Genomic DNA, 16,392 nt, shown 5'->3' with positions numbered 1-16,392 from the left:
GGAGAGAGGGCGGAGCCAGGATGGGCTTGACAAGAAGAAAAACAAGGAAATACAAGTCGTGTCGTCTGTGTGTGTGCGATCACTCCTACACTTTTTTTGACAGGAAAAAAAGAAGAGCTGGTCCTTCTACTGGTAACACTGGTATGGATGTTCCCCATGGGAATATGGGACTGCTCCGGAACTTTGATTCTTCGGAGTTCTCCAGCTGGGAAAAAATTGGCTCAGGTGGATTTGGACAAGTATACAAAGTCCGGCACGTTCATTGGAAAACTTGGCTTGCAATCAAATGCCCTCCTTGTCTCCATGTAGATGACAAGTAAGTACTGAAAATGTTATTCTTCTCTGATCTAACTTCACTCACATCAAGGTTTTGTTGGCAATGTCACTAACATTTTAGATAAAGATTCACTTTTCACATGCTGTCAGTCTACCATGGGTTCAAAGTTGTCCATTCTGAAAATTAAAGTATGACAGGAATGCAGGTGTTTTTAAAAATCAGGCAGCAATCTAAGGCTGGGCAGTTTTTTTTTAAGTGAATAAACATTTCAAAATCACCCTACTTATTCTACACCTGTCCTAGTTAACTAACAATAGGCTACTGAATATGATAATGTTATGCTATAGAGACACCAATCATTGCAACATACTCAGCCAATTATGTTGGATTTACACCTCGGAAGCAATTTGAGCTCAGTTGATTATTTTACATGCCTGTAACCTGCAGAGCAGGTATTGATTTAGTCTTAAGTAACCTTGGCTGATTATCACCTCTCAGCACTATTCCCCCTTAATAAACAAATGGCATGGAAAGCGTAGTTTTGAACATTAATAGGCAATTTCTTATCCAGATTCCAGATAATTGTTGGTTTGTATGGAACCCATCTATCCAGTTCATTACTTACAAATGCAATTTTTGGTCTGCAAATAGTTTATAAATAGCAAGTTTGGCCTGAACTATGCAATAACTTTAGTTTCTTATGGCCTCCAGTAAAATTATACATAGTAATATTGCATTATATCTTCTTACAACATGTATTAGATTTGATGCATCACATCAAGGGTCAATCATTTAACTGCTCACAAAAACAGATAACTAAACAGACATGACTGACTATGCAAACAGAAAAAAAAATGAGGCTCTTCCCCCAAACCTATGGCGCAACTTTAAGCATAGGCTGAACTCCAAGCCTAGATCTTATCATCCGTAAACATCTCCAAAGTACATATTCAAGTCATTTCGCTTGCGACTTCATTGACCCCCTACTCAAAACAAGGCACGTTTGTCTTTCGGAGTTCCTGGAAGCCGCACTGTGGCATTGAGTAGACAATAATAGAAGCTGTAAAACCAGTCCTACTAGGCCTTGTTCTGTACTCATTGTGCCTAGGTGCCTAGTTTGGGCATCAACTTCCACAGTGGCTGATAAGTATTAGAAAAACGGTGTAGCCAAAGACAACACAAAAGCAAATTGCAAATGGTTTGTAAGGGAAAAATAACATGAATATAATTTGGCCAGCATACAATCCAAATAACCATACCACAACCCGCGATTGCCCGCAACACAAACTGGATTTTCCGTTGAAAATTAATGACTTTTCGTCTCATAGTTTTTTTCAGACTGTTTAAAAAATAAGGTAAGGTTTTTAGTGATAACTAAACAGCTCTTTTTATTACTAGAAAAAATACAATGGGTGATAAATTGGATAAAAATGTTTGTCTTTAAAAACAAAACAAAAAGCACATGCAACAATTAATCGTGATGATTGCCCTGGTATGTAACTTGTGTAAATGATCTAATCACCATTAATAGTTGTTGCATTCCACTTACAAGGTGGAATTTGTATGCTAAATATGCTCGTCATGCTCTTCCTTTGGCAACTGAATGAAAGGGGCTGAAACAAACAGTAATCTAATCTCTAATCTTTCTAACGCATTCCTAAAAGGACAAAATGTATGATCTAAGAGGTTGTATTTAGGGCTTTTGCTTGAATAATGTCCTCAGAGTGACCCTCACGTTTGTTATCCAGTCATGTGAAGGAGGCCTGTGTGCTGATTTTATCAACTGAGCAATACAAAACAATACACCTTATAGCACTTATTTTACTAGACAGTAAAGAGCCCAATTTCTAAGTAAAAAAGCAGTCCATAAAGTCTCAATTCTCATACCTTGGAGCCCAGTCAACATGACCTGTGGGCTCCAGGAATTTTAGCTGAGGCTCCAAATGGTTTGGTTAATGATTCTTAAGAGAGTAGCAGAAATATGTGACTTAAACCTATGCATAATATCCATGCAGATTTATCCACATATATGCCCGTGATGTAAAATATCATAATATCATAATATAATAAACGACCTTAAGTAAGATATTTGCTCAATTTAGGCAATATTGTCTTTTAGTTGTTTTTTTTTGTCATGTTTAAGTAGAAGCATAATGTGGGTAACATTGAAATGTGTTAAAAGCTCAAATACTGTATAAAAAAACTAATATAGAATAAAACTTGTAGCATTTATTGATTGTGCACTATGACATAGAAATTTTAGCAACTACTATAAATAGCACTGCAGAGGTAAACATGGGTTAGTGTGTTATCAACCAATCACCAGCATAAAACATTTGATTGCATGAGGCTCAAATACCAAAACAAGTGTTCCTATCACATTCATCAAATCAAACACTTTGTGAAAACATTTTGGATTGAGTATTTTCCCAACAACAGTACAAATTTGCCAATCAACCTCTTTAAAATGTGATCATCCCTCTTGCTTTTGCCCAGGGAACGATCGGAACTGCTGGAGGAAGCCAAGAAAATGGAAGCCGCCAAGTTCCGCTACATTCTGCCCGTCTACGGGATCTGTGAGGACCCTCAAGGCCTGGTCATGGAGTACATGGAGACGGGATCGCTGGAAAACCTGCTGGCGACCGAGCCGCTACCCTGGGAGCTCCGCTTCCGTGTCATCCACGAAACGGCGGTGGCCATGAATTTTTTGCACTGCATGAACCCGCCTCTGCTTCACCTGGACTTGAAACCGGCCAACATTCTACTCGACGCCCACTATCACGTCAAGGTAGCCTATGGTTTTTCTCCTAAGATGTTGTGGAAATGTTATTATGTTAGAGCAACGTTGTCAAACTCATGTCCTCAAATAAGTACAGGACCTATTTGATATTTCAAATGTATCCAACTAAACCATTTTTCAATGTAAACTAGACAAGAAAAAAAATATCTTATTCTGAAATGATAATATAAATAAATTTAGTTTTACTTTTTTAATTCAAGAAGCAAGTGCCTAAATAAATAGAAAGACATAAATAGAGTGACTTAATGATAATTTTCATAGCATTTTTGTCTGCAAAATTAATAGCCAATATACCACAGTGAGTGTCAAAGTACTAACTTAAAACCTTAAAATATTTTTATTTTCTATAGAATAGCTTAATAGTATTTTCATATACTGCAAATAAAAAGGACAGTCTCGATTTTATGCAGTGATTTTTTTTCTTCTATTTTTAAGCAATCCAACTGAAATAAAAATGGTGGTGAATGGGAGTGGGTGGAAAACATTAAATTAACAGTAATAGCTGCATGTAAACGCCTCTTCCAGGCTTGTCCCTACTGGATTTTCTTAGTTGCTGTATAAAGGTAAACTGTATGCAGTATATGTCGTATGTGTGTGACTGTGTGCGTGGGTGCGCTCAGTTCGCCAAGAAGGCGCTTTCCGGTTTTTGCTGCATGCCGGGACTTGGCCCAAGAGCCTGCTTGACGATGTTAGCGAGCAAAATTAGTCAGCGGGACCCTCGCAGGGAAGTAGCTTATCTTGTCTCTCTGTGCCAGATATCAGATTTTGGCTTGGCTCGCTGGAACGGTCTGTCACGGGGCGATGACATCAGTCGAGACGGCTTCTGCGGCACAATCGCCTACCTGCCACCGGAAAGCATCATTGAGAAAGACAGAGTGTCTGACACCAAGCATGACGTATACAGGTTTGAATTTTTCAAGTCTTCCGTTAGCTGTAGAAAATGCGTAGAATTGTGTGGGAACTTAAAAATCTATCTCATGTTTTCCAGTTTTTCCATTGTTATCTGGGGCATCCTCACTCAGAAAAAACCCTACCAAGGTGAGACCCGTTTGTTGTTTGAATCATTTGGAAAAATATATATAAAAACCCGAGTGGTGGCTCATTGGTCTGGAATAGCGGAGGCCTGGGTTCAGTTCCCATTGGTTTTGGTGAGCAGCAAGAAAAAGTTGTTTAAGTGGCCTAGTGGGAAAATACGGTTGCCAGGTTTTCCTCCTTAATAAAAAGTGCCAAGTTCCCTACATGTATCATTTAGAATCGTAAATGGTTAAGTTATTTTTTGGTTTATTTTGTGTGTGTTTCCTTAGGCGAAAATAACATCTTGCAGATCATGGTGAAGGTGGTTAAAGGTGTGCGTCCCGATCTGGGAAAAATCCCGCGTAATCGCCCAGCCGCCTGCAATGGTTTCCTATATCTAATGCAACGCTGCTGGGCAACAAATCCTGAGGCCAGACCCAGCTTCCAAGGTGAGTTATCAATTCCAAAAGTCAAATAGATATATTCCTTTTATGAATACTTATCTAACAGGTAATATAGTTCCTTGGTAAAATAGTGTAATGTTGTATTAAGACTTCATCACCTTTTTCTCTATAATTCATCAAAATTGACTAATTGTTGACTGTTTTTCCAGACATCACTTCAGAAGCTGAAGATCTGTGCTGTAAACCTCAAGAGGAGCCCAAGACCCCGACCCCGGCGGGATTGGAGTCGGAGCTTACATTCTGTGATGGGCTGCCACTTCACCAGGTGTGTGGAGCTTCCGTAAGGCAACATTAACTGTACACTAAAAAAGGGGAACTGGTGCCTGGTAACTTTAGCCTATAGGAGAGAGCCAGCCTCGAGCCCACCAGGCTTATAAAGTACTAGTGGAAACCCATAAATGTTTTCATATCAAAATTATCCTTAAAATGTTATGACTAAGCTTATCCACTATTATCTTCCAGTCAGCCGTTATTTCCGTAGTAAATGTTGACTAGAATAATGGTGACATCGATGAAGAAGAATGTTGACCGATGGGATTGCACTGTCTGGCTACTATTTGTCATATCTGCACTGTTGACTTTGTGACAAAACATGGCGGCTATTACAGCACATATGTCTGTTTGATTAAGCAATAGATAATACTTGCATATTTCAATACTCCTATTACTACTCTGGTTGTAGTCCTTTAATGTGAGTTCATTTTCCATACTATGTCCCTCTAAAGACTACATAAACCATTTTCCAGATCACTTTGTCCACAAATAAGAGTTTATCTTCTCTTAGCAGGTGAAAAAAAGTCAACAACCGGTGCGCCCCATCTCAGCCATGTTGCCCGAAAAGGACTACAGTCTGTCCGAGCTGTTGACCCAAGTGGATTCTGGGATTTCAAGAAGCTTCGATCGCCTGAAGGACGACAGCCGCCAGAGCAAAGAGAACACCTGCAAGAGACTATCCGGCATGTCCTCTGCGGATTCGGCGTTCTCATCACAAGACTCCATAACGCTCTCGTTGGAGAAGGAAAGCGCCATCGGTAAGAGCGAACGTCAAACTCCACTTCAAGTATAGCGACTAATGAGATATTCCCCGTTGTCTAGATTCTGCCGAGTTCCACAAAAGGAAACTATGTGAAGCCATCAAAGTCAATGACATGGCCAAGTTGATGAAGATCCTCCAGCCACAAGACGTTGACCTTCTCCTGGACGGCGGGGATGGTCTTGTCCACTATGCGGTCTCCTCGGCCAATGAAGAAGCTCTTAAGTTCCTCCTGCTGAACAATGCCGATCCCAATTTAGCCAATGCGCGAGGCTCCACCCCCCTCCACTTGGCCGCCGAGAAGCAGCTGAAACCGCTGGCGGAACTTCTGCTGGCTCGGCGGAGCGCCAACGTCGACGCCAAGGACGAGGATCAGTATACAGCCTTGCATTGGGCGGCTCAAAATGGCGACGAAGCCGTGGCACGCTTGTTACTGGACCGGGGGGCCGCCATCGACGAAACAGATGGTCAGGGCCGCACGCCCGCCCACGTGGCCTGTCAGCACGGCCAGGAGAACGTCGTTCGAGTGCTGCTGAGTCGTGGTGCAGACGTACGGGTCAAGGGGAAGGACGACTGGACGGCGTTGCACTTTGCTGCCTGGCAGGTAGGCTCCCAAATCACCAATTTTTCGCCCTATGCTTTTTTCGCAAAGGGCATTCGAGTCATGTGATTGTCGAGTAGTTTTCAGTGATAAAAAATCACATAATTGTCAATCTCGGCCAATCGCCTTATAATGACATAGGTCGTCTATGTCTAAACATGAAATCAAATGGGTTGGATTTGCCTACCCTGAATCAAGAAAATAATACAAAGCACTTATCATCTTTTTGATATTATTGTCTTGGCAAATGCTGCAGACATTTGAATGAAGGGCATTGTTTTTAACAAAATGCCATTCCTCTAAATGGAGCCAATCCATCAATGTTTCGATCTCTTTCCATCGGGTATTGTTTCTCTTGGATGGATTCATTGTTCCACTCCTTCCGACAGGGTCACCTGGGAATCGTGAAACTGCTGGTCAAGCAGGCCGGGGCCGACGTCAATGGCCAGACGGCGGATGGTCGCGCCCCTCTCCATTTAGCCGCCCAGAGGGGCCATTACCGAGTTGCCCGAATCCTCATCGAACTCAAGGCGGACGTTCACGTGACCACTTGGGAGTTCAACACGCCCTTGCACGTCGCGGCAGAAACCGGTCACACCAGCACATCCCGCCTCCTGATCAAACATGGGGCGGACCTTGGCGCTGAAAATAGCCAAGGGTTAACCCCCCTCCACTTGGCCTATCGGCGAGGCCGCACGGCCACCGTCAAAATGCTCATCGACGAGGGGGCTGAGCCTCAAAACCTTGGCCGTGCCCAACTCGCTCAGGAAGAGCCGGGCCGGTCGAACCTGGGGGGATGCTCGGCGGAGGGCCCCCGGGAATCGACCCCGAGCTTTCCAACACCCGAGCACGAGCAGCCGGTAAAGCCCAAGTCGCTTCAGAGGAGAATCGTCATTCTCAAATTGACGCAGCACAAAGACGAGCCAGAGACTCTTAACTTGGCTTTGTGCTAACACGGGCAAATTAGCTCATGGAACTGTACCCCCCCCCAAAAAATGGAATAATTGCTGACACCCATCTGGTCCAATGAGTGGAGTAGAATATGCTAAAAAAAAAAACCTGCAGTTTGGATTTTATCCTGTTTAGAAAAGCTTCTGTGTAAATATGTTTATTTATGACACTTTTACCTTTTGTACCCACTTTTTTTACTCCGTAGGTTAAATGAAATTCTGATATGGAAGCAGTTTTGTGGACATTTTACATGATATTTCGAGCCATGATTGATTTTAAGGTTGGAAATGGTTCCTTTTTTATATACCTGTGCTACATTACGGAGCCTATTAAAATATGTTTAACCTTCGTTTAGCTTTTGCAACTTTTTGTGCTTTGAATTCTGAAGGGAAAAATACAGCAATTCCCTTTTTACACTTGTGACAATTGATTCCATTTCTCCATTCATTCGTCCACAAAATTCCTTTCAATTCAAGCATTTGGGGACAAAAATTGTGTGATTAATCGAGAATAATGACAAAACTACCTATTATTTTTGGAATTGAGTCCCACTTGTATAAGGTTTATGTAAACATGTTTTTTTTCTTTTTATGCTCCATCAAGCAGGAAGTAATGAGGTGGAAAAACAAACAACACTAACAAGAAGAAGATTTCAAGAGTCGTAGTATCTTGTTTCATCCGTCGCATTTTGTTCTCACCACTGCTCTCCCCGCCCAAGTGTCAAACAATAATCATCCTTGACATGAGGCCAAGTTGGCATTTCAGCACCCTCATCATGAGTGAAATCACAAGTTGTCTCTTCTCCAGATCCCACAGATCGTGTCAAAGTTGGCAAGCACCATGGGAACTGCCCCAGAGGAAGATTACATGATTTTAGCGTGGTTTAAAGAAAAAAAAATGAGGGAGGCTCCTAACATTTCATTGTGGCATATTGACTAGAATGTGAAATTGGTACTTGTAACCTGAATCTGGCAGTATAGTGGCAAATGCTTCATTCCTCTGTCAATACAGCTCAGCTTTGTAAAAAGGTTGAAAATAACTATGTAATTTGAAGCCACTGTGTCTGTGGAAAGTTGGCCCTTAATCAAGCAGCTCTGGTTAGGTAGCCTTAGTCACTACATTTTAGGTAAGATGATGAAACACTGCTTAGGTCTTTATCAGCAAGAAAAATGCTGTTCAGTTAAAAACATATTGTGTATAAACATACTGGATAGGATGGAATCACTGCTCTAAAGATTTGGGTTTTAAATGGCATTTTAACAGATGGTTTGTGGGCTTTTTGGGGGGTTCTGAAGCTTCTAAATATATGCCTTTGGAGCTTAGATTTTAAATATTCATGAGTAGTCGTTTTGTTCTTCTTTTGATTGACTCAAGGAATGCTTAAGTGAAGAATGAATTCAAAAGCCGTACCCAGATTATTATGTCCTACTATAAATAGTACTACATTGAGTTTGTAATGCCACTTATGGGCAAGGTGGATAAATTGTAGTAGTATACAAAGTAGTAGTACTCAAACTAGCAGTCCTGACAACTTTCTTACCTAAAAATAATAAGCAATACTAAATGTGTTTTCTTGAAATGGGGTACAATGGTTTAGAAAGTAACCAAAAAGAGAAACATTAACCAACTTTTACAGCATGTTGACTGAGCAAATGGAGATCTTAATGAACGCTGTGAGCTCTTTTCCTTCCAAATCTTTACCCCTCCTTTTCATTTATTTCAACCTGACGGAACAAGCTAAACAAGATCTACTAATACGTGAGACATGCGACAACACGATGCCGTCTCCCTCAGGCGAGCGCACTCAGATGTGGGCGTCCTCAAGCAACATTGATGGAATACATTGATTTATGGATTCTTTCCCGAGTCTTGCACAACAACCATAAAGCCTCACCAGGCGAAAGGTTAATCCATTCTTTTCAAATGAGGTCACCAATGGAATTGGAATTGATTCTGGTTGTTGTTTTTGATGTCACAATGAACAGTGTTGCTGAATGGATGTTTCCTGGAGATGTTTGGAGATTATAGAATAGGGAGGATAAAGTCCAAAGAGGGTGGGAAGAGGCACAGTGATCTCACTACATTGTAAACAGTGTATGTGTGTGTGTGTGTGTGTGTGTACTGTGTCAACATGTGCACTTTGCCAACATAACAGGAGGGCATTCATCACTTTGACACCATGGGAATTAAAAATAAGAGCTCTGGAAGGATTTGCCATTCTTTTGAATTGTTGACATGATTGAGTGTAAGCTATTTTAAGGATGTGTGCTCTTGTTTCAAGTTGAATATTGTTATTTTGGACTTAAATTGAACAAATTCAGAAGAATCAGATGAATATGGTTTCTCAACTGCACCTTGCGAAGTTGTAAATTTGGGGAAATACTGCCCTCCGGTGGGATTTATTAAAAAATTCGTGTAAACAAAAAGAATCTCTGCAGTACTCATTTATGGCCACAGTGTGTCGCAAACTTCATGACAGAAAAGCCACGTTATTTCCATCTTGTTTTAATTTCAATTCAGTCAAATTGCTCTTACATATTAAAAAGACAACCAATGAAATTCCACATTTAAAAAGTATTGATTATTAACTGTTTTGCTGTACTTGGAATGTATTGTATCTGTTCAAATGCAACAAGTGATTTTCTTTTCTGTTTTGCATGCTACCTATCACGTTTGACCTGAGAACAAAAAAGAGTAATACTAATACAAAGTTTCTACTAACGTACTAATAGATCTATAAGTATAATTTATAATAATCTCTAAAGGTCATTTCAACATCGAATCCCTCATAAGAATGCACATGACGACACGTGGGGCACACCATGTTGCTTTTTGCGTTCTGTATTAATAAGCAACCCTAAAAGCAATAATTACATTGAAAATGAATCTTTCTTGTATGTGATTATTATATTTTTAGCACATTGGTATGGATATTGTTTTTGAATGTACCTATTTTGACTGTTATTTCGTTAAAAATTTGTGTTTTTAATCCACCCGTAGAGATAAACTAGTGGAACATTCCAGTGGGGGGCAAGCGATTTTTTTTTTGCTCAAATGTTTCGGGATTTGCCGTGACGCGTGCTGCTTGTTTGACGTCTCCCGTGGCTTTCTAACGAAAAAAGTCACATTGTGGTGTTAAAACAAGAGAAAAAAGCATTCTTTATAGATAATCGTGAATCGGCGACACTTGCTGGGTAAGATATTCTTGTTTATCAACGCCGAATAGCGGTCACAAAATACCTCATCCACATGGGGGAGGATGCTAAAATCTAAGCTTAACTTCTGAGTCTACACTCGATTTTTTTCGTAATAATATGGACAGATGCATTGAGTTGAATTGTTTTTAATTTAAGTAACATCTTGCAGTCTACAAGCAATGTGATCTGATGTGAATTAGGATCATCGACGTTATCGTTTCTTTGCTAATGCAATTACAATGTAGAACATTGAGTTGCTTTTACTGCTGGTGGGCTCATTTCCACGGAAATTAATTTATGATATAGTATTAACTTGTTGCAAATTATGAAAAAAAACCTTCAAATGACAATCATATAAAAAAAAAACATACGTGGACATCACATTTTGAGTCAGGCCACAATATTAACATTAGGTTTACAAGTGTGCCCTGCTTTACTCCATCCAACTGAATGCTTAGAATTAAGTTTAAATAAATATCAGAACTACAGTCTGTTTGGCTTTTAGTTTAGTGCATATTATTATCTGGAAATGATGTTCTTTGTTTACCCCATCAGCCTTACAGCTCTGAGATTGCGATGCAAACAAATGTCAAGATCTGTTAAACTGTGCAATTCTCTTGTGCAAGCTTCTTGTATTGAACCATGAGATTTATTTCACAGCCGTGTCGCCAGGAGCGTCATGGATGAGGAGGAGCAGTTTGTCAACATTGATCTGAACGACGACAATATCTGCAGTGTCTGTAAGCTGGATACAGATACGGGCACTCTATCTTTCTGCCATGTCTGCTTCGAACTCAGCATTGAAGGTAGGTCCAGAGGATGGTTATTTATATCACCCCCCATTAAAAAAAAACAATCTATTGTTCACAGACAATAACTGGAAATTTATAAGGTCTACTGACTTTGGTTATGTTGACCTGCAGCCAATAACCGTGTGAGGATTGGGTTTTTATATAACCCGTTCAAAAACCTAAATATATTAATATTCAGTTTGGTTAACATTGGATGACATCTCCCCCAGGTTAAGCACTTTCTAAACTGAATATCAGGCCATTTGACTTCATGAAAAATAATTCTTCACATGTTTATTTTGCAAAAATGTGGGTCGTCTAAGAATGGGAAGCTAAACTAAATACTCCCTAATGTAGTGAGAGGTTTTAACATTAACATTTTATGGTTGGTAGAAAGTACTGGGAGATGAAGTAGAAGGGCAACTCGGGACAGTACAAGTATGATGGATGTAATTTTTCGAGAGATGACTTCACTTGTAGTACTACTAGTCTCTTCCCAGAGGATAAAGAATATAACTGAACACTGTTAAATTGCCTTCAATGTGTTGCTGTACTATTTGTGTTCAATCAATAACTTATTAATTGACATTTTGACTCTTCAATCATGGAAAAAAACATTATGTTGTCATTTGGTTGGTTTTATCAAACATGTCTTTAATCCGTCTAAAACGTAATGCTGGCCCTGCATTGAAATTCAGTGTCATGAGCGAGAAGGCTTCTCTGCAAATTCTACTCTAATTCAAGTGTTTGATGTGCCACTCAAACTCAAAATGTGTTTGAAGTTTCCTTATCTTAATTAATGAGTAGCCTATTTGAGGAAAAAAAAAGGATTATTCTCTTTCAACTCCCATCGTCAGCTTGGTGCACAGCCATTTTCTGCACTCAGGTATTAAGTATTTTTCAGGACCAAAAATAGAATTTTACTGGACTTTAGAAAAGTTTTTTTTGCATGCATTCATATGAAAATGTTGTATTTCTTGTGTACTCTAAAGCATCTCAATTGAATATTCTAAATGTCTCCCCTACCTGACTTCCATAGCCCGCTAATTTGTTTTAATTTGTAAATGAGAACAAGTTATAAGGCATTTATCAGGGATTATACAATACTATTTAATAAGCAATTTGGACTATACAGCTGTGCCATTCTTGAAGACAGAGAAGACATTTCGACTATGCTTGTTGAGTTTCTCGGGGTTCCGTAAAGTCGTGATTACATAACTTGTTCCTGGGAGTGTTTGCTGAGCGGTGATTATGAATCAGTCAAGTAGGGGCAGGTACTTCTCACATTTGAGCCAGTTTACTTTGAGTGAACATAGTCGCCGTGTGTGAAATCTTCCTTTTTTTGTCGGAGATTTTAAAACCAGCACTAGCACAGTGTGTATAAGTCTCTAAACTTTTTATTATGTAAAAGTCCAATTGACCACTCATCTTTTAGCAAACTTTTTGAGCCTCACATGGCACACTCTTCTTTGAAGAAAAATACTTTGTAGTGTTTTGAGTCTCCAGGAAATGTGGCTTTTGTTGGAGTTCCAAGTAGGTGTTTCCTCAGGAAACTGTTTTTAGTGTTTGCACGCTTTCTTTTAGAAATGATTGCATGTGAAACTATATCTGTGTACTGTGAAAGACTTCAAAACTTATTCTTGAGGAGGTTTTTCTTACAGTGACAGAGACATTGTTTCGTTGCGTCATGTGAGTTGTGGTCAATACATGGTTATGTTGACTGAAATGTCAGCATGGCAGAGAACAAGGAGGCTCCTTTTCTTAGAAAACAATAACAAGCAAACATCTTTAGTATCGTTGGCGTCAAGATGAAAACCGGCGCAGTGTTGTCAGATTGGTGTACAGTAAACCCTCAAATATCGCGGTCAATGTAGACCAGCGATAATCGAAAAATCGTGAAGTAGGGTTACCTCTTTTATAACTACCGTTTTTTTGAGTCCTAGTCGCAAGGGTGGCTTCCTTTTACGAGTTTCAGCGTGGATTTTCACATTTTTAAGAACTGTATAAAAAAAAAATAACAGCAGAAATAATCTAATTCTTATCAGAATAGGACATTCTTTTATATGCAGCTTGTCTGTGTATGACTGCTACTGAGGTCAGTGTTGTTGTCTATTTAGAGCAGGCAGCTGCTGACAACACATTCTTCCTGGTGCTGCCATGCCATTTAGCACCAATGACCTCTGTCTGTCCCACTTGTCTGCAGCGATAGCTCTCTGGTGTCTCACCACACGAGCGTCCTTGATTCCTTCCGAAGTACTTGTAGGGATAAACAACACCTTAAACGTGTCTCCTTGTGGAAGGAGTCCTGTTTAAAAAACATATTCTCCATAATCAGATTTCTAAGAATGTATCCATCCCTTTAAAGATAGGAGATAAAAGGTTGTTTTCTAAGTGATACTACTGGTATTTCTTCAACACTACTGCAAGAGTTTGCCAGATTGGGCATTGGCAGGCAACACAATTCACTTTGAACTCAAACCATTTCCCTCCAGAACAGATTCAAATGACATCTTAGCTCAAATATCACTTTATCTTTTTTTTCTTTTTTGCTGATTATCATTTCTATTACTTTGGCAGGATTTTATGTCCATTGAGATTGTGCTCTTCTATTACAGCTGCATCGAAAGGCTCAATTTGCTAATCCCCAACAGCATAAGCAGCTTTCACAGAGGGATTTCGATGGGTCAACCTGACAGTTTTTTAGCTTTGGTTCTTATGCCCCAATATTTATTTAGATTGGCACTTTGCTGGTTAATGCAGTAACTTTACTATCTGTCAGTTTGGTTTTGATACCTGCAGTAAAATCGTTTTCTAGGAGACATTTCTACGTGTCTCTGACGTTGCTGTCTCTTTTGTGTCATTCCAGGTGTTTCTTCAGCCACACTTTTGCATTCTAAGTCGCTACGTGGCCACCGCGACTGCTTCGAGAAATGTCACCTCATCGCCAATCAGAAGCTGTCACGCTCCAAGGTGTCCCGAAGTGCCTACGAGGGCGTGAAGCTGGCCCTCGGCCAAAAACTCAATCGTATCATCCAGTACGCCCAGAACAGAGACGACCACCCCTCCGACGGCCTTGGAAGACGTGGGTCCAAGCTCATGTGTCACGCCCAGCAGGGTGACCGTAAACTCTTGCCTCAGTCGGAACCCCGGGTGCCCCGTTACGCTCCTCGGCGGGAAGTGGGGGAAGCCGCCAGGTTGCCCGACTATGCCCCCGGGGTGTCGGAGTGCCATGCCGCACAGAGATTGCGCATGCTGGAGGACGACGCCCGGGCCAGTTGGAACAGGGCGGCTCTACACATTCGTAATTCACCGTCGGCGAGAAGGAAGAATGAACGTCAGCATCAAAGCCGCAGCAGAGATGAATGTGAGCCAATCTGGGCGTGCTTCTTATGTGTTTTTATTATTGTATATTAGCATGTGCTTAGTTGCCGGCATGTCATAAGAACATAGTGAAGATGGAAACTGTAGAGTAGAGAGAGTTAAATTAAGGTTCTGTACCCCAGAAATGTGTTAAAAATAGCTGTTGGACCAAAAAGAAGTATTTTGTTGTTGTTATATTTTTTCTAAATTCGATTTAAATGTTCAACCTAATTCAAACTGGTTACCTTCTATTTTTTGTTGTTTTTTCAGTGACTAAAATGTGTGTTGATGACCTTCATCACTTGAACACCGAACTGCTCGTGAAGATTCAAAGTAAGTCGTCATGTAAATTACTCTTGAGGAATGATGAACTGTATGAAAAGTACAGTATACATTAAATGTTTGATGGTTTTATTCAGGTGTATTTGAGGAGCTGACGGCGGCCGTGCAGGAGAAAGACTCACTGGCGTCCGAGCTGCACGTACGTCATGTAGCCATCGAGCAGCTCTTTAAGAACTGTGCCAAGTTGCCCTGGTTGCACATCAGTAGGGCTGGGGTCAAGACCACCACCAGCAATGGCGTTGGAGCACCTGTGGAGTAACGCTAGATTTGTGTGAGTGAGTGTCATGTCTCTTGGGGAACCTGGGATACGTTCTTCTGCATCTTCATGGAGTTACTTTTATTCTTTAAAGGTATATTTTGCCCTTTTTAACTTTTGCTTCCAATGAGCATCCATTTGTGTTGCAGATACAAGTCACTATTAGAAGCCATGTACGCATTTTTATCTTTCTCTGACATTAGGCTTTAAATATTTTACACTGATATCATATAGAGCTTTTTTTGCTAAAGCACAGATCTATTCTGAAAAATACAATTAAGGCATCATGATGTCAATTTCAAACCAAAGTCTTTAAATGTTTTGCTTCATATATAAGCTACAATCACCATGAATAGATGTCGCAACACTGGGTATTTGTTTTTATAAAATTGGAAGTCAATTAGACATGGATTGCTTTTCATAGTGAGGATTCATTCTTTTCAATGTCCAGTATTTTGAATGGATGAGAGACTGCTATTCTTTGAATATGCAATACGATATTTTGTTTTGTTTATTCAGAAATCTATGCAAGAAGGAGGCAGATCATTTATCCAATAGAAATATTTGTCTTAGCTGCAGAATCAGGTTCAGGCTGGGAAAGATTTAATGTAATGCTTTCATTCTCTTTGTAAGAGATTCTATTGATTTTGCCCTTTTTTGGGTTCTATCTCTATTTTAAATAGACATATGTTTTTTTTTCCTCTTCCTGTTTTTAATGGGGATGGTGTCTAAAATAGTTGTTTAAATATGGATGCTTTGTGTTTGTGTAAAGTGGAGGTAAAAGGTCCTGTATTTTTTTCAGTAGAACCTATACTGAAGATTCAAAGTACTTCTTTTTTACATTTCGTTTTCTATTTATTTTGGGTGTCTTATGGCGAAATGGTCATTTTCGCTTTCTTTCTTAAATAAAATGACTTTTGTGTACTTTACTTGTTTGTATTAAATTTCAGGTTGTTGCATTAACCTGGAAAATGTTAAGGGTTTGTATTTTTAACTTGAAATGGTCATCTCGTAAAAATGTATTACAGGGTGCATGCTCCCATCCAGTGGCCAAATTAGATCATTACAGCTCTTTATCACATTTAAATTAATTAATAAAACAATGTTACAGAGGAAAATACCCAAGATTGGAAAGAAGCTACATTTTTTTGGAAATAGCATAAATTACCATTGCATTGCTTCAAATCTATTGATGATAGATGGTGTAACATGTATTCCTTTTTGCCAAATAATCCTCAGGATAATATTGTAAACAATGTGAACATAATGATTTTGAATACTTTACTGGTTTGCAAATGCAATGCCA

General features: G+C 39.8%; 2 protein-coding genes across 3 annotated transcripts; both read left to right on the top strand.

The window, feature by feature from the left end:
- Positions 1-32: 32 nt before the first annotated feature.
- On the top strand, positions 33-7,489 carry ripk4 (receptor-interacting serine-threonine kinase 4). Of its 2 annotated transcripts, none has more exons than XM_077740931.1 (9): positions 33-316; positions 2,774-3,065; positions 3,833-3,981; positions 4,066-4,115; positions 4,382-4,540; positions 4,705-4,820; positions 5,343-5,586; positions 5,651-6,192; positions 6,579-7,489. In XM_077740931.1, exons 1-9 carry the CDS (start codon positions 144-146, stop codon positions 7,140-7,142), a joined length of 2,289 nt encoding a protein of 762 aa, XP_077597057.1. In that variant the 5' UTR covers positions 33-143; the 3' UTR covers positions 7,143-7,489. The 2 variants fall into 2 exon arrangements, with proteins under 2 accessions (XP_077597057.1, XP_077597056.1); XM_077740930.1 differs by having other exon boundaries at positions 5,340-5,586.
- A 152-nt stretch (positions 7,490-7,641) lies between these two features.
- On the top strand, positions 7,642-16,010 carry c19h21orf91 (chromosome 19 C21orf91 homolog). The gene is made up of 5 exons (XM_077740932.1): positions 7,642-10,334; positions 10,998-11,143; positions 13,995-14,492; positions 14,759-14,821; positions 14,908-16,010. Exons 2-5 carry the CDS (start codon positions 11,017-11,019, stop codon positions 15,087-15,089), a joined length of 870 nt encoding a protein of 289 aa, XP_077597058.1. The 5' UTR covers positions 7,642-10,334; positions 10,998-11,016; the 3' UTR covers positions 15,090-16,010.
- Positions 16,011-16,392: the final 382 nt, after the last annotated feature.

This window comes from Stigmatopora nigra, chromosome 19, assembly GCF_051989575.1.
Source record: "Stigmatopora nigra isolate UIUO_SnigA chromosome 19, RoL_Snig_1.1, whole genome shotgun sequence".
Taxonomy (NCBI): domain Eukaryota; kingdom Metazoa; phylum Chordata; class Actinopteri; order Syngnathiformes; family Syngnathidae; genus Stigmatopora; species Stigmatopora nigra.
This window is presented reverse-complemented; position numbering and strand designations above follow the sequence as displayed.